The 23546-nt window shown below is 42.6% G+C and overlaps 3 protein-coding genes across 5 annotated transcripts; 1 reads left to right on the top strand and 2 right to left on the bottom strand.

Moving 5' to 3' along the window:
- Nucleotides 1-8: 8 nt before the first annotated feature.
- Nucleotides 9-11668, bottom strand: p4ha1b (prolyl 4-hydroxylase, alpha polypeptide I b). Of its 3 annotated transcripts, XM_061087096.1 has the most exons (16): nt 11445-11668; nt 8045-8127; nt 7780-7876; nt 7528-7679; nt 6985-7122; nt 6604-6843; nt 6247-6461; nt 5989-6165; nt 5732-5802; nt 4805-4870; nt 3091-3190; nt 2892-2945; nt 2731-2796; nt 2092-2160; nt 1813-1909; nt 9-1703 (listed from the first exon to the last, which is right to left on the bottom strand). In XM_061087096.1, the coding sequence occupies exons 2-16, from the start codon at nt 8124-8126 to the stop codon at nt 1633-1635; spliced, it is 1695 nt and encodes a 564-aa protein (XP_060943079.1). In that variant the 5' UTR covers nt 8127; nt 11445-11668; the 3' UTR covers nt 9-1632. The 3 variants fall into 3 exon arrangements, with proteins under 3 accessions (XP_060943079.1, XP_060943076.1, XP_060943078.1); XM_061087093.1 differs by lacking the exon at nt 4805-4870; XM_061087095.1 differs by lacking the exon at nt 5732-5802 and having other exon boundaries at nt 4805-4875.
- A 2622-nt stretch (nt 11669-14290) lies between these two features.
- Nucleotides 14291-18501, top strand: si:ch211-248a14.8 (uncharacterized). Its single transcript, XM_061087238.1, has 5 exons — nt 14291-14452; nt 14841-14877; nt 15119-15320; nt 16262-16562; nt 16663-18501. Exons 2-5 carry the CDS (start codon nt 14864-14866, stop codon nt 17064-17066), a joined length of 921 nt encoding a protein of 306 aa, XP_060943221.1. The 5' UTR covers nt 14291-14452; nt 14841-14863; the 3' UTR covers nt 17067-18501.
- Nucleotides 18038-23138, bottom strand: ecd (ecdysoneless homolog (Drosophila)). The gene is made up of 14 exons (XM_061087237.1): nt 23048-23138; nt 22654-22871; nt 22432-22549; nt 22216-22303; nt 21812-21990; nt 21340-21532; nt 21036-21164; nt 20786-20911; nt 20571-20656; nt 20361-20464; nt 19642-19900; nt 19405-19472; nt 19110-19312; nt 18038-18998 (listed from the first exon to the last, which is right to left on the bottom strand). Exons 2-14 carry the CDS (start codon nt 22856-22858, stop codon nt 18819-18821), a joined length of 1938 nt encoding a protein of 645 aa, XP_060943220.1. The 5' UTR covers nt 22859-22871; nt 23048-23138; the 3' UTR covers nt 18038-18818.
- Nucleotides 23139-23546: the final 408 nt, after the last annotated feature.

Below are 23546 nucleotides of genomic sequence, written 5' to 3'. Positions count from 1 at the left end.
GAGCCAGGTCAATAGAACAGTCTTTAATGTAGAAAAAAGAAAATCTGACTTTCATTTCAAACAAAACCAAAAAACAACATGGGACATATAAATAAAATGCTTCTTCCTTGAAAAACCATTATATTCTCACACTCTAAAAAAAAAGCGTTGGTTACTGACACTGTTACAAGCCGAGATCAGAATCAGTTGCGCTATAAAGAAAAACAAGGGTTTAAACTTGTTATGGCACAATGTGGTGTAATCCAGTCCGCTCCACCGTCTCCTCATGTGCGTGTTCTGTGGTTTTTCAGGCTCGTACAAAACACTGGAGCAAACGTCACAATTTAAAATTGAAAACTAAAACACTTGATTTAACGCAGCATATTGGGTGAATGTAACTGTTGGTATGTTCAAGTACAACCAATCTAACAATACGTGTGGCCATTCAGACCAGTTAAAAACACTGAAGCTTTGAGGCAGACAAACAACAGATGTGATGTTTGGCAGAGATTCTCCTTCTCTGACCACTTATGTGCTGAGTCCATTCTTTCCTTCCACAGAGAACTTTCTTTATCTTTTATTGCCAAGTTATTGAAAAGAAGAGTTTGCGACAAACATTTAAAATAAGAAGGAAAATTAGTGAATCTCTTAAATGTCAGTTTCTTTGTAAAAGTATACGCATGGATCAACCCCAGGAATGAACTTGTTTGTGTAAATTATTTAGCGTGTCATTTTACAGAGAAATAATTTACAGCAACCATGTTTCATTGTTTGCCAAGGAGGTCATGGTCCGTTGGTTTGTTTGTATCTCAGCAGGATTATGCAGAAACTACCGAAGGGATTCCCATGAGCCAAAAAAAAGAATCCATTAAATCTTGGCACGCTTCCGGACCAAGGAACAGATCCAGGAGTTTTCTATTTCGTTCACATTGTGAGATCGGGTCTTTTTGATATATTCACTAATTTCCCGGAGAATAATTCATGGATCCTGGTGGATACAAAGAAACTGACATATTTCAGGTACTGATATGGTATCGGATGTAGTTCTAGTTTTTCCTTACTCTTGTTGAGGGTTAAGGGCAGAGGAAGTCACACCTTGTTAAGCCCTATGAGACAAACTGTGATTTGTGAATATGGGTCATACAAATACAACTTGATTTGATTGAAATGTGGGATTTGTTTTTTTTGAAACTTTTCATTCTCTCACAAACCACAGCTCCATGTGCATGAGTATAATGCATCAGTCTGGCCTGTACATAAAAAAATGTGAACTGTCACTTTAAAGTTCAAAATGGCGGGGTAGATAGAGGCTGGTCCTGACAGACGCCACCTCACCATAGAGCTAGAGTTCATACAGAGTGCAGAGAAAGAACCCGGGAGTGAAGAAAGGACACGTGTGTTTCTCAAAACCATCCAACAACCTCGAGAACATGTCTGTCACAGCAATGCTAACACTGTCCAGGGGCTGCACTCTAACCCAAACAATCTGTGGGCTCGGAGCGGAACAGCTGGGAATAACAGGAGTGTTTGGACGAGGGGGAGTGAGTCCCATGTTTCCACATGTGTCATCGGTGATCTGCGGCAGTGTCCTCTGGTCACAAGGAAGGGGAGAATGGTGGTGGGGGTTGGGGGGCGAGGAGTTGTTTTTTTTCATCAATCGGTTTCATTTAGGCTACAAGGTCGCCGCCACTCCTGCCCTCGCTCGTGGATCCATTTGTTTGATACTGAAGACGGAATAAAGAAAATAATCAGAGACACAGTATAAATGTTTAAACTCTACATCTGTCTCTTGGCAATGACACTCGACTCAATTGCTTTCAAATTCCAGCTCACCCCACTTGTTGCCCACCAACACTGGGCAAGCTGCATGTCGGGTGCTGTAGTCACCCTCGCCGCTAGGAAACAGATTGTACCAGAACACGGCAGTACCCTGGAACACACACAGACCACAGGCAGGAGAGGTCAGCAGCAGAGAAAAGCCTCCAGGAACAGACAGGAATCTCAGAGTGTCAATGTCCTAAATTGACTTCTACTAGAATTAACTATTTTGACAAACAATTGAGACAGTAATAGTGGATGTTATTAAGTGGTGAAGTATGAGCACTTGTTTACCTTTAGGGGCCAAACTGCTGCACCAACATCTGGGAAAACTGTGGCTCCGCCTGCTGCGACGTCACTCATCTGCAACAGAAGCAGAGTTCAGTTCATATGACTTAAAAAGGAGGATTTATTTAAACATTTAAAACAAAATGTATGTTTGTCTTGAAACTAGGTTGAACGGTTATGATCCCATCAGATATTTTGCGTTGTCTCTTTCCCACTTCCATCAAATACAGCTTCCTCCTTACTGCATGATAGTGTATTAGGACCCACTTTAACTCAGATGTTACTTTGGTGACAGCAAAGACTTTGCTCACTGGAAAAGTCCATAATCAGAGATGAGGAACAGTCCTTGACGTATAATAGCCGGGTGTCACACTGAACAAAACCAATGACAAGATGTATAGCAAACTTCACTGTTTCACCAGTGAGTATGAACTGCTCAGATTCTATCGCTGTACTTTATTCTCCTGTCGTTCTATTCATGTCCTACCTGTACATGAATGTAATTCAAGAGTGGGTGTTACCAGTGTAATATTGAGACTGTTGCATGTGTCATGATGGGCACACAAGAGTCTGAGTAAATTTGGCCATAATATACTTTGAATTGAACAACAATGTTCCTGGAGTGTAATTATCAGGTGCACTCACATAGAAAAGCCATGTTGCGATGCGGTTCCCGGTGCCGAGCTCTTTAAAAGCATCTGGCTCGTCTTTCTGTGGAGAAGAGTCACCATCAGATTTAAAATCCTGCCATGTTAACACTACTGTACATTTAGAGAAATGAACTCGTCAATCACAAAGAGTCTTACCCTTCCAAAGTCAAAGTGAGGTTCGTATTGCCCTCCGACGCCATAATTCGCGACCTGCAGAGATCAATAAAACATCATTTAGGTCTCACAACTGTACAAAACAGGTTTTCCAACATAATGACATTTCCATACCAAGGTTTCCTAAAGACAAGGGAGATTATTAGAAACAAGGTATGGATTCAATTAAACAGCTTTTTACCTGCAACTCTTCTGCAGTGTCCATTTCCAGCCCTGTGAGATCTTCAATTCTTTGGTTGATCTTGTCAATCAAGGGGTCTTCATAGCCGGTGAGCCATGCACTGGAATACAGGATGGAAAACAGACCAGTTGAGACATTAGGACTATTCGTCCACTAGGTGGTGGTAAAGATATGTTCTAAAATAGGCGACGGAGATTTCATGCTGCAAACTTGCCATGACAAGCTCAAGCTGTAAGTGAAGCTGTGCATTAATATCAGATGACAGGAAAAAGAAGTGAGGAGGAAAATGTGAAATTAAAAAGAAAGGTCCAAGATTCAGGTTCTCCAATCAGCTCAGGGTACAGGGTTGTTGTGATTTCAGACCGAGTCAGGTGGACATTTTGCACACGAGTCTGCTTGAGGACTGAACATATTTTCCTGGTTTAACCCCGACACTACCTGCCTTTCATAGTCACCCCCACAACCCAGTGTGAGTGAAGGCTCCTTTGGAATGAGCCCAGCAACAAACTGTTTCTGGTGAACGTTTAAAACATGACTCAAGTTCTCCAAACCACATTATAGAGTTTAAATCTGCCCTTTTTATCTATTATCCACATATAAAAATCTTCCAACCACACAGAGCATTATGAACTATAAACTTACAATAAAGTCAGCACCACAGGAGACAAATACTAAATTAAGTTCCAGCTTCCAACACTCAAACTTAGTTATATAAAGCATCTGACACAATTCCCCCACAAGGAGGCATTTTATCAGAATCTACTTGGAGACTGTGTGTGGGAGAAACAGTGAGATGACTCAACTGTATTTATAAAGAGTTTGAGTTGATGATAAGTTTTATCTTAGATGGAAGGCTGGACAAAATGTGAGCCAACAGATTCTTTCCTTGTGTGAGACGGGTCAACCTTGTCTGAGTTCATCCATCTGTCGCATCTATCACTAGATGTTCAGTGAATTTGGAAATACATGCTGCCTAGCACGTACACACACAAAGCATGAAAAGGACACCACACCCTTACGGCCACATATACACACTCACATTTATAACCAGGACGAAGAAACTTTGGGGTTTTGGCGGGACGCTAAACCTGCTATTTTTAGGGTGGGGTGTACGTTTCACTAACAATGACAAATATATCTGTGTAGTAAACTGTCACTGAAAGTACATTTGCAGTTTACATCTGTATATTTGTGCATCCAGACTCAAGTTTTGGAAGTTTCTTGCTGATATGGAAGTTAAAGAAGCATAGAAGAGTCACAGCAGCTGCAATGAGTTTGTGAAAATGTGATACAGCCTCATTCCTGGAAAGTGCAATTGGGAATAGAGATTTTCTGGACATCTCATACTGTATAACCTGAGGTAAAGAAAACAGCCTGTCAACTGTGCAGTTCTATTAAAATACCAAACTTGTTTAGACAAAAGAATGTTCAGCTGCACCAAGAAACCACAGAGGAATGTTTCACTTGGTTGAAATGAGGTTTTAGCACAGTCTGGTGTCCTGGTAGAGAAGTGCTGAACTTTTCACTTGAACCCAATTAAAACCTCATCTGTTAGGTTTTTTGATGGTGAAACTTAACATTTTCGTTGTTGTTCTTTAGAGTTTGTTTGGTTCAAGGCTGAATTGGTGTTTCAGCCCGGGCGCAGAGATAAAGATGGAGTTAAATAAGGAGGAGGAGAGGAAGGTGGCCCTCCCTGTAGACCTGTGCCCCTTACCTCTTGGAGACTCTGTAATTGGCTGTAGTGAGTTTCCCAGTTTGGGGGTCATGCACCGTGGCTCGCCTTAACTACAGCCGTTCCAGCAGCACAAGGACACGGAGGTTGAGGGGAAAGAAAAGATTAAAAGAAAGAGAGGAAAAAAGAGGATGGTTTGATTCACACAGGAGGATGAGTGGAGAGCAAGAGAACGAACGAGAGAGAGAGAGAGAGAAGAGAGAGAGAGAGAGAGAGAGAGAGAGAGAGAGAGAGAGAGAGAGAGAGAGAGAGAGAGAGAGAGAGAGAGAGAGAGAGAGAGAGAGAGAGAGAGAGAGAACAGGTAGATGTGGTCACTAGTTGTCAATGCTATTCTTCAGAAAGACCAGAGGGTTTCTGAGGCAATGCTAGAAACCAAATCTCCATTTCAGAAAATGTATCAGGAATTTACGCATCTGATATCCTGGCTCACAAGGATGTTAATGTCAACTAGGATAAGAAGTAACACACTTTCCTCCTCCTCTAACTTCTTGTGTTACCTTTCTAGAGCAGACTCCTGAGCAGAAACATATCCTCACAAGTTCCACAAGAACAGCAGCAGAATCCAAACCATCTTTCTCCAAAGAACAGTTGTTCCAAGGATACATTTCTCTATTTTTTTTTCTTTCATTTTTGAGTCATTTGTAAAAGCACCATAAGATAATTTATTTGAAATTTATAAAACATGACCTATAAGTTTCCATGCTCTGATAATTCCCATTTGGATCCTGTGCTTCAGCTCAAGAGCCTCTAAGCTTTGGAAGGGGCGGAGAAATGGCGATATGAACAGACGGGAATACACAGAAGAGATGGAATGACACGCTGAGGGGAAAAAGGAGAAATCCTCACTTTCCCCCCTCAGCTCTCTCCTACATCCTCCTCTGTTCTTGGCGGCTCCCGGCCATGCCTTACCTTTTGCTGATCCGGTATGGAGCAGTCTCCAGCACTCCTGTGATGGGGTTGGAGATGGTGGCCCTGCGCAGCTGTGAAGCCAGGGACATGATTTACCCACACAGACACACACATACAAAGATGTGTGTGTCTGTGTGCTCGTCCAACATATGAACCAGCCTCACAGCTTTCACTCCACAACAGAAATCCACAAAACAAACATCCTAACGACCATTCTGTGTGTATGTATGTCAAGGGTGCATGGAAGCAACACTTACTCTTGGCTTTGCCAGCTGCTTGACCGTACTCATTTCTTTGTCTGAGATTATGTCCAGGTAGCGGACAATGTAGGGGCGGTCCCACTCATCTTGCTGTTTGACAGGTGCCAGCACATATTTGGGATTGTGTTTGTTGTCAAAGTAACGACAGAACAGTCGGCTCTGCCTTCGGGGGGTCTAACAAGAGAAAGGGAAAGAAGTTATAAAAGGAGTTCTAAATGGAAACTTGGAAATTGTGTGTCTCTTTGTCTTCCTCACCATTCTTATGCCCTCCCCACGACAAAGCATCTCATACTTCTTCCTCTCAGGAAGCAGCTGATTGGTGATGTTCTTTCTGGGCTTCTTCTTTTCACCAGTTTCTCTTGTGCCTCGCTCCTTCTTTACTATACTTTCACTCTCCTCAGCCTTTTTCTGCTTCTCCAACTGGAACTCAAAGTACTTCCGGTTGCCGTTGGCCCGCTGATGCTCTGGGTCTACAAAGGGAATATGCAAACCCCACAGTATAGTTATAGTGGTCATCAAAAATAGCCATGTAGACTCTCAGCTTTTAGCACAGTCCAGATTCCACTTAATGAAAGTAAATGTGAATCCCAAAAACAGTGAAGGGAGACTCACCCAGTTCCAGCAGCCTCATGGTGAGCACCAGGGCTCGTTCTATATCCCCCTGCTGGTAGATTGAATAGCTGAGGTAGTCGAGCACCGTCACCGAATCTAAAGTGGACTCTTCTCCCTCATCCAGCTGCCTCAGGGCCTGGGCCATCCACAGCTCTGTGTGGTAGTAATCGACATCGGAGTAGGCGATTTTCCCCAACTCGTAACAGTCCTCTACTGTCATACGGATCTTGTGTGTCACTCCTAGTGTGTAGAGGGTACAGGATGGAAGCATTAACATAAAAACTAAATCACATTGTTTCTAATGCAAATCACACAGAAACAAAGAAAAACTAGGTCTTCAATCACAGATAGATGTGGTATGCACGGACTTAAGACCCTTACCAGGTAAGTCTCCTGTGGAGATTGTGTTGGCGTCCAATCTGTATGTGTCTTGTAACCGGAGGAGAGCTTTAGCAGCCCCGGTTTGGTCCTCATCTGTGGGGAAGTACTTTCTCTGGATGGTGAGGTTGGAAATAAATCCTGGGAGAGATAGACAGAAAAGGACAGAAGAGATATAGAGATATATTCTGTGTGCAAGTGGAAGATAAATACTCTTCCCTAATGGTCAGGGAGACTGCTTGATGCAACTTTAATCTATAAAGATATACTTCCTTTAAGCCACATGTGGGGGAAATTAATGAGTCATGTTCTATTTTACCTAAGAAACTTCTACTGAAATGTTTATCTGGAACAAATATGCAGCACAACATAAATAAAGATCTTCCCTGGTTTATGTTTTAAAAGTCCTTTTCTTTTGCTTTAATTTAATTATTAACGGATCTGGCACTTATTGAAGCATCTGGCAGAACAACAAACTACGAGGTTGTATCAGCATACATGGTTATTGCCGAGTTGTAATGTGAACCAGGTTTTCTTTATGCCTACCATCAGTGGTGTCGCTGAGAACCAGGCTCTCCAGGTCCCCCCACTCTGTGTTCAGTCTCTTCATCAGTTTGAAGGCGTTCACGGGATGCCCCAGGTATTCCTCGGGGTCCTGCATGGCTGCGGCTGTCAACAACTCCAACTTATCAGCCCACCTATCGCAATGAAAGCAATAGAGTTATGGATTGTTTATGAGCACCCTTTTGCTATACTTGTGTACATTGATGCATGTTTCCTCCTTTTCCACAAACTCACCGTTTCACTTGTTCAAGCTTGTTCTCTTCTGCTAGGATGTAGTCCTTTAGAGAGGTGACGAGGTCTTTCTCTGTGTACAACAGATCTGTCATCTGGCCTGAGGGATCAGACACATAATCAGTGCTGCAATGGTGAGTTACACATGGCTGCACTTTATAATGTCATGTTGTAAGATGGCATTTGCTATGTCTGGTAAAACATTAAGGTTTAGTGGAGAGACTAACTATTTAGAACACGAGTACCATATTTTGCTTGATGGTTTTACCTATGGAGGTGAAGAAGTCGTTGTGGGCCGAGAGCAACGGCAGGCAGCTCAGCAACAGTATGCACCAACTTAACAGCTCCATCCTAAACAAAGGGTGAGAAAATAAAATTTGTTATTTAAAAAAAGTACTTGAAAACTGTCCTGAGAATACACACATATAAACATGTGTTTTAAGAGGGATTTAAAAGGGCTAGTCAGATGGATCTGGTCATGAGAAAACAGCTATAAAATGAATAGTTAAAGCCTTGAACTAGAAAGACTTGGAGAATATAGTTAATCCTTTGGTAAGAGCAGCCTCCTACCCACAACACACAGCCAAATATAAGTCTGTGGCTGATGTAAGTGTCCGGTTGGGCTTTGGAGTTGGCAGAGCTGTAACTACCACTGTGATCTTTCAGCTCATACACACAGAAATACGAGTACGACACAGACAGAAGGGACAAGGCAAGGTATGTCCAGGGATGTCTGTGTACGCTCAGTATCTCAAGAGTGTTTGCAAGTGCTTGGACTGTAACTTTTCCACTGTGTGAATAGAAAAGTAAATGAATAGAGCTGCGTCAACAGAGAGAGAAATGGAAAATCATAGGATACATTTTTTTCATCCAAGTGCAGTTATATCTTCAACAGGTCTAAATATTTGTTCTCTCTCAGACAAATATTGTGGGGATACTGGGTTTGTCACCATGCCATTAGAGAGGACCTTGGCTGTTTTCTTGGATTATGTTGTTTATACAACATAAGATAACATGCTGAGAACAAATGCTCTTGCTTCTCGAAAACTCGGCCTTAGACAGTAGTGTGACTCTGGGAATGTGTATTTCTAGGTCTCATATAACAGAGACAAGGGGCCTGCCCATATGATTAAGTCATTAACAAGGCAACTCTATAGGGCACAGAGAATGTAAAAGAGGTGACAAATTCAGATGCCTGGTTTTTAACTTTAAGTCATGCAATGATGTGAATCCCTTTTAATTATAAATGGCTCAACAAATAGAATCCATATTTTTCTAACCTCTAATTTAAGAACAAGAACCTTCAGGTTGTTTCTAGATTCACTAGTGAGTCCAAAATATGAACTGGACTCCATAAAGTACTTTGGTATATGTATCGTGGTTGAATTTGACGTGTAATATATGTATATTAAAGTAATACATATATAGTATATTTAAAAAAAGGTTAAAAACTAAAATAAAGTTATTGTAATAAATTATCTGTAAAGATTAATTAAATACACACATGCATACATGGAAAATCACATGCCAACACCCACATCTACCCTTTGCTCCACACGAACTGGGCATCTATGTAGATACGCATGAGAAGCCTTCTACTGGAAGCAGACAACAGGCTCAGGCAGGTTCAGAATTTGCCACAACGACAAGCCTTTAGTGAAAATGAAGGAATGACCTCACTCGGGATTTTAATTCAAGTCAGCAGCAGGCTTCTTAGAAGAAAGAAAATATATCTGACAGAACTTATTAAATTAAAGACGACACACGACTTAAGTACAAACAAGTGCAATTTACCATTATCCTTTACCGCTGCTGCCATAGTACTTCCAGTATATGTGGTGCCACCCAGTCCACAATACCATAAATAAGCATTTGCCACTTAGATTTCCAGCAGGATAAAAGAAAACAGTAGAATGTAATTACTGTAATGACAGGGGGACAGCCACTGTGCTGTAGAATTGAGTGTCAAGAGTAAAGCTGTGAGAACAGCAGTTGTAATTTAGATCCACGATTCATGCCCAACATGAGAGTGAGTGGTAGTGAAAGTGCCTGTGAGGTGAACGCTGTTCCGTGACACATGAAAAACATTCCTGACGGAGCGCAAACCATTTAACATTTATCCTGAGGAGCCTCCACACCTGCCTCACACTTGTTTAGACAGAACACAGAAAATTCTTCAGCATAATTTGCCTGCAGTAAACTAGGTTTGCATGTTCATAAAATGTTATGTTGACTGAGGTAAAACAGGTTATATCCCAGTGCTCCTTGTGCTCACTGGCTTATGGATCATAAATGTAAGAGAATGAGAGCATGTCATACTAAATTATTTGCAATCATTATAACGAGATTATAAATTAACTCACAATATAGCTGTGAATTCTATTTTAAAACCCCTCAGCCAAATGGCAAATGCATCTTTGGAATCACTGTCAGTTTGTATATTTATACATGTTGTACTCTCTAATATCGGTGTTGGCATTAGCTCCCAAGAAATCCAAACCATTCTGGCTTCATGATTTGCACCAACTTTGGGATTTTACCTCACTATAGTGTAAGGCTTTTATTTCCAAGACAAAGTTACTCTTCGAATATAAAAAAAAGGAACAAAGCTATAAAACTGACTCCTTGAGGAAAGTTTGCAGAGTTCCACAGATATCATCGTTACGTGAGAATCTCTGACTGCATCTCATCAGCTGTTGAATGAATGAATCCTGTGCAAAAGAGATTCAGGGGCTTTTAAATGTCGAAACCTGACAAGACAGATTAACTTCCAGTTTCTGAGCTTCTGATCCTAATGACAGGCGTCTCCTCTGATCGTGCACCGAGCTGCGGGGGTCTTCCAATCCTTCGCCTCCACCTCGACCCTCTCCCCGGGTTCCACAGGGACCGAGGCGGTGGAGTCAGGTTGCACCGAGGCTTCCACAGGATGTGGATGGAGGAGGAGGAGGACTGCCACGTCCTCGCCCCTCCCCGCCGGAGGAAGCTCAGGAGAGGGCTGCAGGACTGCTCCGTGCAGCCGGACTGAAATACTTGAACCTGCAGTAACCTGTCGATAACCCCATCCTAACTGGCTCCCAGCTGGGAGGCAACTAATACCTGGAAGGTGGTGGTTAATTACCCCTAAACCAGTGTGAAGGGAGAAGCTGGATTTGTTATGCTACGAATATTTCATGAATACTAGCTCCGTGTTGCTATGTGCGACACAGACTGTGCGAAGTGAAACGTGTTGACAGCTAACAAATAAAAACTATATATTCTTGGTTTAATTCCCTCAACACAGAGCTGAGTGGAGGCAGCTGCAGAGCATCGGTGTTCCTCCGACATTAACCTGCAAAATGCTCCGTTTTAATCGCATTTTCTCAAATCCCTCTCACTGACTTCCCTCCTTCCACCCCCACACATCTGCCCGCTGGAGTGACATCGTCTCCCGCACCAGAGAAACATCACAAAACACCCAAAGTCCCCAAACTAAAGTTAAGCTAGTTCCCAGCTAGCTAGCATCAAGCTAACTCAACTTTGGAGAAAATAACGGGAATTTGGTGTCGTTTAACGGTCTCGAAATACATTTGTAAAAAAGGGACACTGCGTATGAAACTACCAGACGAGACTTTAAAGTTGTACATGTGTCAAAGGGTTTGTTGTTTTTATCAGGAGAGGTTTTGATTTACCTTGACGGGAGCTTCCAGGGGGGAGTTAGCAGGAATACGACTGGTTCCCTCAGCTGCTGAAGCCGGACTGGTGGCACTGGGATCGGACTGGGTCGCACTGGGACCAGGCAGAGAGATGAGCACGAACCGGACTCTTCCTATCGGTGGCGTTCCGGCGATGCACTGTTGGCCATCTGGTGGTAAAGGGCTGGATCTCAGGGAGTACGTGCAGATCCTCACATTCGCCCGGTGACTCCTCTTACTATGAAGGGGGCTGTCGCCTGTGGGGGGTGGGGGGGTGTCTGCAGACGTCTTGCACAGGCACGGATCACTTTTTACGATTTTCACGTAAAAAAGAGAAGAAGAAGGAGACTGTGTCGTCACTCGTCTGCCACGTGTTGAGAAAGTACTGCAAGAAGTGGAAAGAGCAGATTCTCAACCATGTAACAAAGTGTTGATATGTGGGGGGTGTCCAGTGTTTACTGTGACTTTAGCATTGCACATTTTTATTATTATTAATTTAAAGTTTTCTTTTCACTATCCTCACTTTTCACAGTTTGTCCATTTACTCCCCCGTTTCCAGAAAATTCCTTCCTCCTCCCAAACCCAAAACTGTGACTGGAGGGAGGGAATTCCTGCTGCATGCATCTGAGGTCAGCAGGGTGGAGCTTAAAGTGTGTGCCCGTGTGTGTGTCTGCGTGTGTGTGTGTGAGTGTGTGTGTATTGCAGGCTGTTAAAACTGGCTGCACCATTTCCAGATGCTCAAATGTGTGCGTAATGTAAACAGTATGTATGTGAATGTGATGAACCCTGGGTACCTGCAGGCCCGTCCTAGAGCATGAGAGTACCAGGGCACCATCCCTGTGGTCCCTGGTTTGAATCCCACTTCCTGGGGTCTGTCTGAGTGGAGATTGCATGCTCTCCCCGTGTGTGAGCTGGTTTCCTCCACCTACTCTGAGGAGGAGGTTCATTGGAGACTCTAAATTGATGGTGCTGGAAATGGTAGTTTGATTCTGTCTAAAGGACAATAATAATATGCAAAACCTTCTAGCTTCTCTTTTCAATGTAAATTAAATAGCTTTTGGTTTTGTTGGACAAAATATAATTTCTAATCAGGTTTCTAAACTTGTTGTAAACTCATGACCAACAACCCTCTGCACATCTGTTTTCCTGCCTTTTTGATCTTTATTCTTTTTTTTTTATCTTACTCACCTCTGGACAAATGTGAAAAAACTGACACAAACTGTGCAATAACTATACATACATGTACAATAACTAATTTACAAATCCTTCATACGGTTAAAGTTGTTACCGCATTTGCAACGGATGTCACACTATATCTTCTGGATGTATATAGTTTTTGTATTTTCCATAGCAAAAGGCATTCTATTGTTGGCCCTGTGTTAACTTGCACATAACAGATACAGCTTTTTCTGTCAACTATCACCAAACAAAACATCATACCAGGGATTATACTGAGTCATACTGAGGCCACATAATTAAACATCTGTATGATGACTAATGTTATTGAAGCACAGCACAAGAAACACTGTGTGAAGCTTGATGGTGAAAGACAAACTTGTGGGGGAAGATAAACTCCTTTCAAGCCTTTGAGAGTCTTTCTTGCAGTATAATCCAAATCTGTTTAGTCTCAGCTTGTTTTACACATTCTCTCAATGTGCTTTGCAGGAAGAGAACAATCCAGTGTATCCTCTTTTCATTCCCATTTTGCAGTCATCGGTGGATGTCGTCCAGGGATGCGAGTCTGCTCCCAAACAGCTGCTCCTCATAGGTCAGTTGCTGACGCAGGAAGTTCACGTTGGGTGCCGTGCAGGCCCTCCTCTCCTTCGACCAGCGCAGGGCATGAAGCAGGGACTTAGAAAGTTGAAAGTTTATCTAAAATCTTCAGAGTGTTGGCTACAGTCATGAAAACATAATCTTAATGTTTCATCCAGTGCACAGAGATGCTTTTCTTATAAACTGCAGAGTCTTAAGTTAATTATGTTTTTTTTCTTTATAACTGCTATTCGACTGCCACAGTGAGTTTAATGATACAAGTCGGCAGACTGTGAAGGGTCAGTGAAGAATATAAACACACATAACAGTGTATACATGTTTCCACACACATGACTGGTCACCACACTGCATTATATTGTAGGATGGTGTTGTGTTTTGTGCTGTTCAACCAGCCGCAATGACACACAGAGGTATAACTAAAAGCCTTTTGAGGCCTACAACAGGCTTTTTGCTATTGTGTCCTGGATCAGTCAGGGTGCTCCCGCTGCTACTGTGTTTGTCTGAGCTGCAGAGAGCACAGGCCCCCATCCTCTTGGTCTGTTGGGTTTGTTTACTTAAGAAGACCCTCACTCATGCAGCTATGTGGCCGGTGGACTCCATGATGGCCTGTGTAGCTACAGAGGGATCCAGACAGGAGGTGGGGGTGTGGGGTGTGGGGGAGCAGGGAAAAGCTGGAGACGGACTGTCAGGAATGTCACAAACAGGTGGTGAAGCTGAGAGGAAGCAGAGCCAGGATTTACCCACTCCTCAGGTAGAGGTAAGCTTCATCAATAGGGTTAGAAATCTATAATCAATATAAGATATATATAGATAGATGGATAGATAGATAGAATTCCTCTCATGAGGCTGAAAGAGTCTCAGATTCACTCGTCTGGTGTAATAAAATGTGTCAGCAAACCTTGACAGATTCCACAGATGTGTGCTCTATTTCTGTGTGTGTTCAGAGGAAACGACTTTCACGGGTCTAATTGTCCACCTGTAGGTCGCCTCTGTGATTGTGGGAAAACAAACTGACCGGGACCAAAGTCCATGGGGACGAAGTGTGGACACACATGAGGTGAATGCCCGCGGCAACGAGAGCAGGAGCCAGTTCAGCAGAGTGAGAGGGAGAAGGTGCATGAATTAATATTATAACTGTGCTGTTATGTGTAGGTGGTGACAGGATGGCAGTGACTCAGAAGTGATGACTGGAATATGAGGATGAAATGTTACTTTTTGAGGAAATCCTGATGGTGAGTTTAAATTATTGTGATTTCTCACTGTAATTTTTTTTTTTAGAATTAATTAATTAATTTCTAACGGTTAAACCTTTTAAGCATGCAGTTTTATCAGCTGCTCCTCCAATGTTATATGTACCGTTAAATTACTTTTCTGCTGATATTATCTCAAGAATGTAGACTCGTTCACTGAGCCTGATTCAGCGCAAGACATTTGGCTCGAACCCTTGCAGCCTCAATCATTAATAAAATAGAATGAAATAAAGCAAGATGTAAATGTAAAAAGTCCCATTTTAATATTTAACTGCTAAATGACACAGGCTAAAGCAACAGAGAGTAAGGATGTTGTCTCAGCTGCTTGTTGAATTTCTGTTGTTCTTGACATTTCCACATTGATCAACAGGGAGATCTGCACAGAATGACAGCATGTCTTATATAAGGTAAACTTACTGGCTTTTATATTTTATATATAATCTTTTTTGCTCTGGGAACCCCTGAAATGAGAAAAAAACTATATTTATAAAACCAAATAGTTACTTTTTAAGAGGTTGTCAACCAAACAATTCAGCAACCAATGAGTTTTAAGCTCAGCAAGAATGGTCCTTTTCTGTTTTTCTGGTGGAAAGACTTATAAACTTAAATTTCATGTATTGTACGATTCGTCTCTGTTCCCCTGTGCAGTTCAGGGAGTTGGAGGCGAGGACGTTGTGCCTCGGCAGCGAGGAGTCTCTCATCTAATCATGGACTGAGGCCCCTGGTTCCCGTCCTCTGCCTGGTGGTCCTGGTGATATATGGCCTGGCTGACAAACTCCGAAACTTTGTGGCCGGCATCTTCATCCCTCAGTACCATTACCCCTACGCCGTGGCTCTGTGCTTTGGTCAGGTTGGTACCCGGCTGCTCCCTGACGACTCTCTATCAAAATCTTATATCTTATATATTTTAAAAGGTCACTCACACAAGATACTGATAAAAAACAGAGGTGATAACAGCTAATATTAGTAATAATTTCTGAGTCTAGAACAATGGCGGCTTATTAAGAATTCATTGTTATTCATTTTTATTTAGAATTGTTGTTAATCATTACTGCAGGTAACTTGAAATGCCTGCACAATGAAAAGTCACCTTTGTGAGTGTGTGTGTGTGTGTTTGTGTGTGTGTGTGTGTGTGTGTGTGTGTATGTGTGTGTGTGTGTGTGTGTGGTTTGAAGGACAGGCAAGTGGTTGTTTTATGGACCGTGGCAAATTCTTGAAGTTATATCAGGGAATAACAGCCCTGTGATTGGTCTATAATCTACCTCATATCCCTCCTTCTACAACACTGATAATCATTCAGGGGTCATGGGGGGTGTAGCCAAACCCAGTTCACTCTGAATGAGAGGCACTGTTGACCCCCAACCGGCCTTCATATCCAAATCAGTCCACAATTGATGTATTTGTCTTCAGCTTCACAAAGTCTAAAAATAATATGATGGTTTTAACATACAGTAAAACTGTGTAATGACAAAGAGGAAAGCTGCAGCCAACCATTACTTCCATTAGGAATCAAAAGGGTTTCAGTTTCTCAGATTGAAAATAAATATTGTTTTTTTTTTATGTCCAACAAAAGCAAAAGGAGAGAAGGAGAAGCTATAGAATATTTTACATATTCACGGTTTAGATTTAGAGGCACACATTCAGGGAAATGATTGGTTTGTATCATCTACATGTATATGTCAGGAATTTAAAATCTGTGACTCTGCACACCGTCAGAACTTTCTAATTGAGCATCTGTATGCAGTGTGTATACTGTAATGCTTTGTAGTGACATTGTGAAATCCTCTCCAGGTTCTGATCTCCTTGTCAGTCTTGAATCTCCTCCACATCCTGGGTCTGGTGCCTCTGAAGCGTTACACCAGGTCTCTGGGTGAGAGGGTGCTGGTGCCGGCTATCTGTAGCAGCATCCACGCCGTGCTGGCTACGTGGGCCCAAGCCAGCAGTGCGTATTCCGGCCTCTTCCCCACCACTCTGCCCTTGCTGCCCTTGCTGACTGTCGGCTTTAGTTTTGCCCTGAAGCTGACATCTCTGCCCTCTCTCCACATCTCTGTTCTGATCTCCATCCTGACTGGGACCTCTCTCGTAGCCACAGGTAAATATTCACAGGATGTTTCGAGGTGAAATCGATGAATCTTAACCTCAGAACAAATTAACCTCTTATCAATCTACTCTCTCTCTCGCTTTCTCTGCAGTTTCCAAAGGTCTCTCGGTTGTTGATCCTCTGGAATACATGTATGCTCCTCTGGCTTTAATCCTCCACAGTCTCTCTCTGACGTGGCTGGCCAAAGTGTCTGAAGCCGAGCACCCCCACTCCCCTGATGCCCAAGCGTCCATCTTTGACATCTACTACGCCCAGCTGGTGAACCAGAGCTGGGTGCTGGGCCTCCTGTGGCTGCTGCACCCAGACAGGCCCTGGCAGGTTCTGAGTCGGGGCAACTGGCACAGTTTGCTCTTCCATGGATACCTGCTCGCCATCCTCCTGCTGGGGATGGTGCTGAACTTCATCGTCGGTATCTCGGCTCTGTGTGTCTCGCCGCTTTCTGCTGCACTGCTCCACTCAGCACGGCAGGTGGTGCAGCCCTTCCTTCTACTGTAGTTTCACTTTAAAGGACTGTACCTTTTGCCTATTTCAACTTTATACATTTATACCTCCATGTAGTGGCCCTGGGGACATTCCACTAAACCCAGAAGGACAGTTCAGAAAACACAAGGGAGGGGCAACTTGTCTTGTTTGTTTTTGGACAGAACCCAAGACTGAATGACAGTTCATTGTCAGTACTGTTGCAGTGTTTGGACCCTCAGGGTCACCATGACTTGTGCTACTCAGGCATGTGCATATTTTCAGCTAAGATTAAATGCAGAATGAGTAATCGTAACCAGCATGAGAAAACACATAAAAAGCTATTGATTTATCCTTGGGTCTAAAAGTGTTGACACCAGTGAGCCTTCATCTTAGTTTTGGAAAAGTAATTTCTGTACAGGACAGGACACCGTGAACCGAATCCTCCCAAGACTAAACCAGATGAACGAAATGTATATTTATGAAACACTGATAATTGTGGATAATACATAAACAATGAAAAAGGAGTTATTTATCACAGACATTTGGATGCTGTTGTCAGAATACTGAACAGTAACTGAGAGATTGAAGTTCCTTTGTTTCACCAAATTAATTTTCAACCACAGCTTTGTTGAAGTTGTCCTTGGAAGACAAGGTGAGAAGGGAAAACACTGAGTTCCAGTTTATTTGTCCCGGACACAAACAGTTGAACCCAACTGGACCGTTTTTTTTTAAGCTGAAATCCTTGACTGGATGAATATTTAACCAGGAGGAGGTTGACCTAACATGAAGTTGAGATCTGTCAGATAAGTGGCCACGATGAGGAGGGAGTCAAATGTTGCCCATTGCAATTTCTATCTGTAAGTTATTATCAGAGACTGCATTTAACAATAAGCTATATAATGTTCAGCTTTTTCCAAATGTGTAGTGTTTATGTATTATATTTAAAAACAAGTAAATATTTTATCATTTTAAATGTTGAGTGATGGTGAAACAAAGAGAACCTGTTTACATTTAACAACTGAAAAAACACTAAAATAAATTTACTTGCAAAAATATTTATTCCGTTTCTAACTTAAGTTTGTAAGTGCAGTTAAAAAACACCATCAGTACATGTATTTCAACATTAGCAGCATGAATATCCACTGTAGAAAATTGTACATTATCATTTCACTTTTAGTTACCGTCCAAAAAACATGGAATTACTGAGCTTTAGATCACAAGACAAGACTTTCAGAGTATCATGAAAAAAAAAGAACAATAACAACTTGTTCTACAGATTCATGGCAACACATCTGTTTGTTCAGTGCAACCAAAACTGAAGATAAACTCATTTCTTTACACACTGCCACAAATACGACCCCATCACAGAAAACTGATGGGGCCATCAATCTGAAATGTGTATTAATGAAATGTTTTAATGTGTGACATGTATTTTTCTTCCCATTCAATTAAATGCATCTGCTGCACATCTTCTGAGCTTCTTGCCTTTTTGTACTTGTGCAATTTATTATTACCTGTAAACCGCAAACGATGCAGGTTTCAAAACATTTAGAATAGATGAATGTATAAATGTCTTCTTTGTCTCCGCTCGTCTTAAAGAACACGATGAAGGAATGTAAACAAAAACACATTTGGACACAGTGAAAACTCTACTTGGCAACTTTTACATGGATGAATGCCACAGAAGTTACAAAAGTCCCTCTGTTGACAGTTTGAGATGCTGCCCCTGGCTGGTGGTCGATACTTTTTATTCTTATACTTCCTCAACCATTAGTTTCTTCTTCGTTATGAGGAATCGGAGTTGGGTGGAAGGTGTAGGCCCAGGCTCTGCAGCAGGTTGGAGGCTGGTCCAGCCAAACCCTCCTGGCAGCTCAGGGACTCCAGCAGGTTTGATATCAGGTTTAAGTCCACGTCAAGAGGCTGGATCTCCTCCTCTGTCTCATCCACGTCTGCATTGGCGTAATCCTGTAGGACAAGTACATTCAACACGATACATTATATCACTTATTTTTTGTAAACACATATGTTGAGGCAGAGCCGAGGGAGGAGCGTGATATTCAAAGTTTGAAATCTTACTGTTGGATTGAAGCTTTTTCCAATATTAGTGCCCATCAGCTCCGAATCCATTTGGTCCATGTATCCTCTCAGACTGTCCAACGTTTCTGTTCCATTTCTCTCATCGTGACCAGTTGACCCCTCCTCTTTTTCTTCTTCCTCCTCCTCTTCGTCATCATCATCATCATCTAGATCGTCTGAATCTAGCTCTTCTTCTTTACTCCCTATAAAATTGAAATGACAGATTTGGTTAAAGAGGAGAAGATGTGATAAGTGCCTGCGAGTTATTTTTTTCCTGTTCCTAACATCCACGTACCGAGCAGTCTGTCCAGAGCGTTGGACATCGAGTCCGGCTCAAAACTGAAAGGATGAGCTGAGCCGCTCCTGGAATATAAAGAAAACTCAATATGACAACTGAAATGAGCGGGCAATGCAAATCTAAGTGAACGAGCTGGAACTTAAACTATTTTAATCAATGAGCCTTCGATGATCTTAATTACATATTATCAAAATCAATTAGGTCTAATGGGGATAGAGAGCCAGTCTGTCTCACCAAGGAAGCTCAGCTCCCTCATGCGATGCCATGGAGCTGAGGAAGTTCTTCATCCCCTGACTGACAGCTACCAGGCTGTAATTGGCCTCCTCTTCCTCCTTGTCGCCCTCTATCTCTTTTCTCTTCTCCTTTGCACCCGTGACGGGCTGTGTCTGTTTGGTGGAGCTTGAGTTCTGGCTGCCAACATCAGCCCTCCCCCCGCTCCTCTCCTGCAACATACGCTCCAAATCCTGAGCTGTGATATCAAGCCAGCTGTCACCTGGAGATAGACACAAAGACAAATTAATCATGGGAAGCGGTTGAAAGAGATAAGGCTCGGGAAGGGAAGATGCAAACCAAAAAGGACAGAAACTGAAAGGAATTGGCAGGAAGCAGAAACTCCCAGGTGGCAGCGACAGAGAAAAGCTAATGTTTACAATTCAAGCAAAGTCAAATAAACCTTGAAATACATACTTTATAGAATATAAAATTCTAATTTCCACAGAGACGCTCCAGATATAAATAAAACTCTCAGAAATCATTACAAGGGCAAACTGCCATTTCCAGATATCAAACCGATGTATGTACAATATCTAAAATACAGCACATCTTTTATAATGTATGATACAGGAATAACTAAATCATATATAACTTCAGACATGTTGATCCTTTATTTCTGCTGTCCTATGTCAAGTCTCCAATTATGGCAAGTTTCATAGTAACGGTACATTTTCACTTACTGTCCTCTTGGGGGAGCTGTGACTCTTGTTTCCTCAGCTCCTCCAAGTCGAAGGAATTGCAGCTTTGCAGAAGACGGAGAACCTCCTCACCCTGGGACAAAGCACTGGCAACACACACAATATCGGTATTCAGACACACACACAATTGGATGTTACAGGCATAAACAATCACACAGTGCTCACAGCTGCATCCACACATGCTGTTCTTACCTCGATGTTGTGGCGACTGACTGTTTGAAGAAGTTCTCTGCAGATCGTGTGAGTTCTCTGTAATGGCTCGAGCCTTCCAGCTCTCCCTGTGTTTGACAACAACAACATTAAAAACTTATACAACTTTCTACAGTAGAACATTTCTGAGAGTAAGGCATCGTCAACAATTTGTTTTATGTGAAACCTTATATTCCTAATATTCAAAACAGACCAACCTGGAAGTAGCCGTTCCTCTTCAGACTATCCATGAAGCTTTTCCACTGAGGGTTACAGCTGACGGGGGCATCAGGCTCTGATGACGGCAGCCTGCACTTTGAGCACAGGATCTCAAAGCCATGTGCCTGGGGACAGGGTCACACACAGGGAGAGACAGAGAATACAAATTAATAACAAGACTTAAAACTCCCAATTTCATTTGCCCAAAAGACAGATCAGAATGAAGAGTATACACTAGTGGTGGCTCACCAGTTTCATGCCAAGCTCGTGGGCTTTGTACTGGGGATGAGAGCGAAGAGGCAGTGTGAAGCCGCTCCTCCGGTCGGGGGTGAACTCCTGCTGCTGCAGCTGAGCATAAAGGCAACGGGTGAATGTCACCTGAGGATAAAGACAAAAGAACAAGGTTTTGATTCGCATCAAGGCTTTAAGACAAAAGCTGAAGCATACACATCACAGAAACAATATATGTGAAATAAAAATAGTCTCTTTAAAGGAGTCCAGCCTCATGTCTTTGCCCACATCCCAGTAGTCATGAATCTTTAGTTGAGTTTACCGATGCCAAGACTCTTGTAACAGGAGGAAAGGTCTTGAAGCTCCGACACGCTTGCAAATCCACTGGATCCCGCAGGTAGAATGCTGACACTGCCGGGGCGACTAGGTCTGGCCGCTGTGCCAGCACCTCGGCAATACCTGCCGGTATGAAGCAGTGGGCGTGGTGGAGATTTGTCTTAACCTTCTCTGGGTACCTAAATGGAAAGTAAAGATAGAAATGTTCCTCTTACATACAATACTCACAAGACCTAGAAATTCTGACATTTTGCCTTTTCCCTCTAAAGTTTTAGAATACAGAGCTAAAGTGACCACGGTAGCTGTGTCAAGGACTGTAACTTTAATACTTTCAATATTATATTCTATATTATCTGTGCAATAGCGTCCCAAGTAGGAAGCATATAAACATGTCACTGACATTGACTTTTCAACGGATCTCTTATCACGATTTTTATCATGAAAAGATGTCCCCTTACCCCTCTAGTCGTTTCCTCAGGGCTGAACAAATCTTCGGACTAGCTCGACAGGCGCCTGTGTGCGTGGAGAGCAGCGTCAGAGCTTGTTCCACACTGGGCACCACATCCCTCGAGAAGCCCACTGGACTGGATTTGGTCGGGCAGGGAAGGATGTGCAATTCCCCCTTATAGAGGAAGACCTGCAAACAAGTCTTACACTTATTAAAGGACATTCCAGCCGTACATCATTCTCCTATTTATTTTATACTTTGAGATACAGTCTGAAGTAGCTATGATGCAAACAGTAATATGTGATTTGAACCTTAAGGGCTAACACAACTCAATATCTCTTGTGTGGTAATATAATCAGATAAATGTATCTTTAAATCAAATACGTTTAAGACCATCTCATCTGATCATCTCACCCGGAGTTCACTGGTGTCTGGATTCAGCCACTTGGGAAGATAATCTGCAGCTTCGATCAGAAGAAACTCCCCATCGTTGTCCTCAACTCTGCACAAACACACAATCACAAGGTGAGAGAGAAGCACATGACAGTCAAACCTCTGAACACAATCTATGTTTAAACACTGAAATCATTTTTTCACAACTATACCAACTCATAGCACTTTCTATCCCACCTGGCTGCAAGCTGTGGGAAGTTCTCTGTGATCTGCTGCAGGAGGTAGACGATAAACCACTCATCCTCCACATTGTCCCCAAACTGAGTGCTGCCCCCGATGTGAGCAGGTTCATCACCTGTCAACGAAAACTCATCACTCTTATTGGAGGGCAACTTTTACAAGAACTGCACCACTAACACTGAAACCACTGGGATCTCCGTGGTGTTGACAGGTCTTTACCTTTCTCGGGGTGACACTTGAGGTGGAAGGGCTGATGCTGCCAGATGTGCTGGATCACGAGAGGGGCGACCTTAGCCAGGATCTCGTCCAGGAGACGTGGGAGATGTTCCGCTGTTTGCTGAGACGTTGACGCGTCTGTTGGGACCAGGAACAGTTTGTACTGAACCGTGTCCTCGTGGAACCGTCTCCTCTGCATGACGTCCATTGCACAGAGACACCTGCAGAAGGACAACACAGCAGGGGGGGGGATACACCTTCATATACGCACAGTCGGCATGGTGCTATATTTGTTTATATCTCCAGACTTAGTTATGTATCCGTTAACTCGATAGTTATCTCCATTTATATTAAGTATATTACCAACATCATATAGTATATAGTTACCCCCGCTTACCTTGTCTTGTTTTAAAATGTGGTGTTAAATTTCAACGCGAGAAACAAAGCGAAACTTTTCTATTAGCTTTGTACGTCGCTATCACGCCTGTTATCACTGTTTCGGTCCTACTGCGAATTCTGCTCGACTTCCCCCCATCAACCAGGAGAACAATAGTTCCTAGACTATTTTAACCAAACGTAAAATAAGCTCCATTATAAAAGACGTACGGCAAAAACATATATACATATAATTTAATTACAAATAAAACAATTTATCAAATAATAGGCTCTTTTTTGTTTGTAGTCCATCGAGGAGGAGCGGATACTTTTTAGGGACGTATTCACGTTGTCGCAAGGGTTTCTGGGAGTTGTAGTGACAGTGCTTGTGACGTGATGGTAGTATATCGATAGCCGGCGGTCACCCCAAAACTCCATTTCCAATGAGTCAATGCGAGGGTGAAGCTGCGTATCCATGACAGCCAGGTTATTGTTGTTGTTGGTGCTAACCGTTAGCAAAG

The sequence above is a fragment of the Limanda limanda genome, chromosome 15, assembly GCF_963576545.1.
Source record: "Limanda limanda chromosome 15, fLimLim1.1, whole genome shotgun sequence".
Classification (NCBI taxonomy): domain Eukaryota; kingdom Metazoa; phylum Chordata; class Actinopteri; order Pleuronectiformes; family Pleuronectidae; genus Limanda; species Limanda limanda.
The sequence above is the reverse complement of the archived record's forward strand: the minus strand, read 5'-3'. Positions and strand labels throughout refer to the sequence as shown.

Excerpts from the sequence above, each read along its gene's own strand:
- p4ha1b (XM_061087096.1), bottom strand. The coding sequence starts at position 8,126 with ATGGAGCTGTTAAGTTGGTGCATACTGTTGCTGAGCTGCCTGCCGTTG. Across the intron at positions 7,123-7,527 it reads TCTCAGCGACACCACTGATG|GATTTATTTCCAACCTCACC; the intron begins GTAGGCATAAAG and ends TATCTCTCCCAG. Across the intron at positions 6,844-6,984 it reads CTCCACAGGAGACTTACCTG|GAGTGACACACAAGATCCGT; the intron begins GTAAGGGTCTTA and ends TCTACACACTAG.
- ecd (XM_061087237.1), bottom strand. The coding sequence starts at position 22,858 with ATGGACGTCATGCAGAGGAGACGGTTCCACGAGGACACGGTTCAGTAC. Across the intron at positions 21,991-22,215 it reads CAGACACCAGTGAACTCCGG|GTCTTCCTCTATAAGGGGGA; the intron begins GTGAGATGATCA and ends ACTTGTTTGCAG. Across the intron at positions 19,473-19,641 it reads GAGGGAGCTGAGCTTCCTTG|GAGCGGCTCAGCTCATCCTT; the intron begins GTGAGACAGACT and ends TTTATATTCCAG.
- si:ch211-248a14.8 (XM_061087238.1), top strand. Across the intron at positions 15,321-16,261 it reads TGGCTCTGTGCTTTGGTCAG|GTTCTGATCTCCTTGTCAGT; the intron begins GTTGGTACCCGG and ends AATCCTCTCCAG. Across the intron at positions 16,563-16,662 it reads GACCTCTCTCGTAGCCACAG|TTTCCAAAGGTCTCTCGGTT; the intron begins GTAAATATTCAC and ends CTTTCTCTGCAG.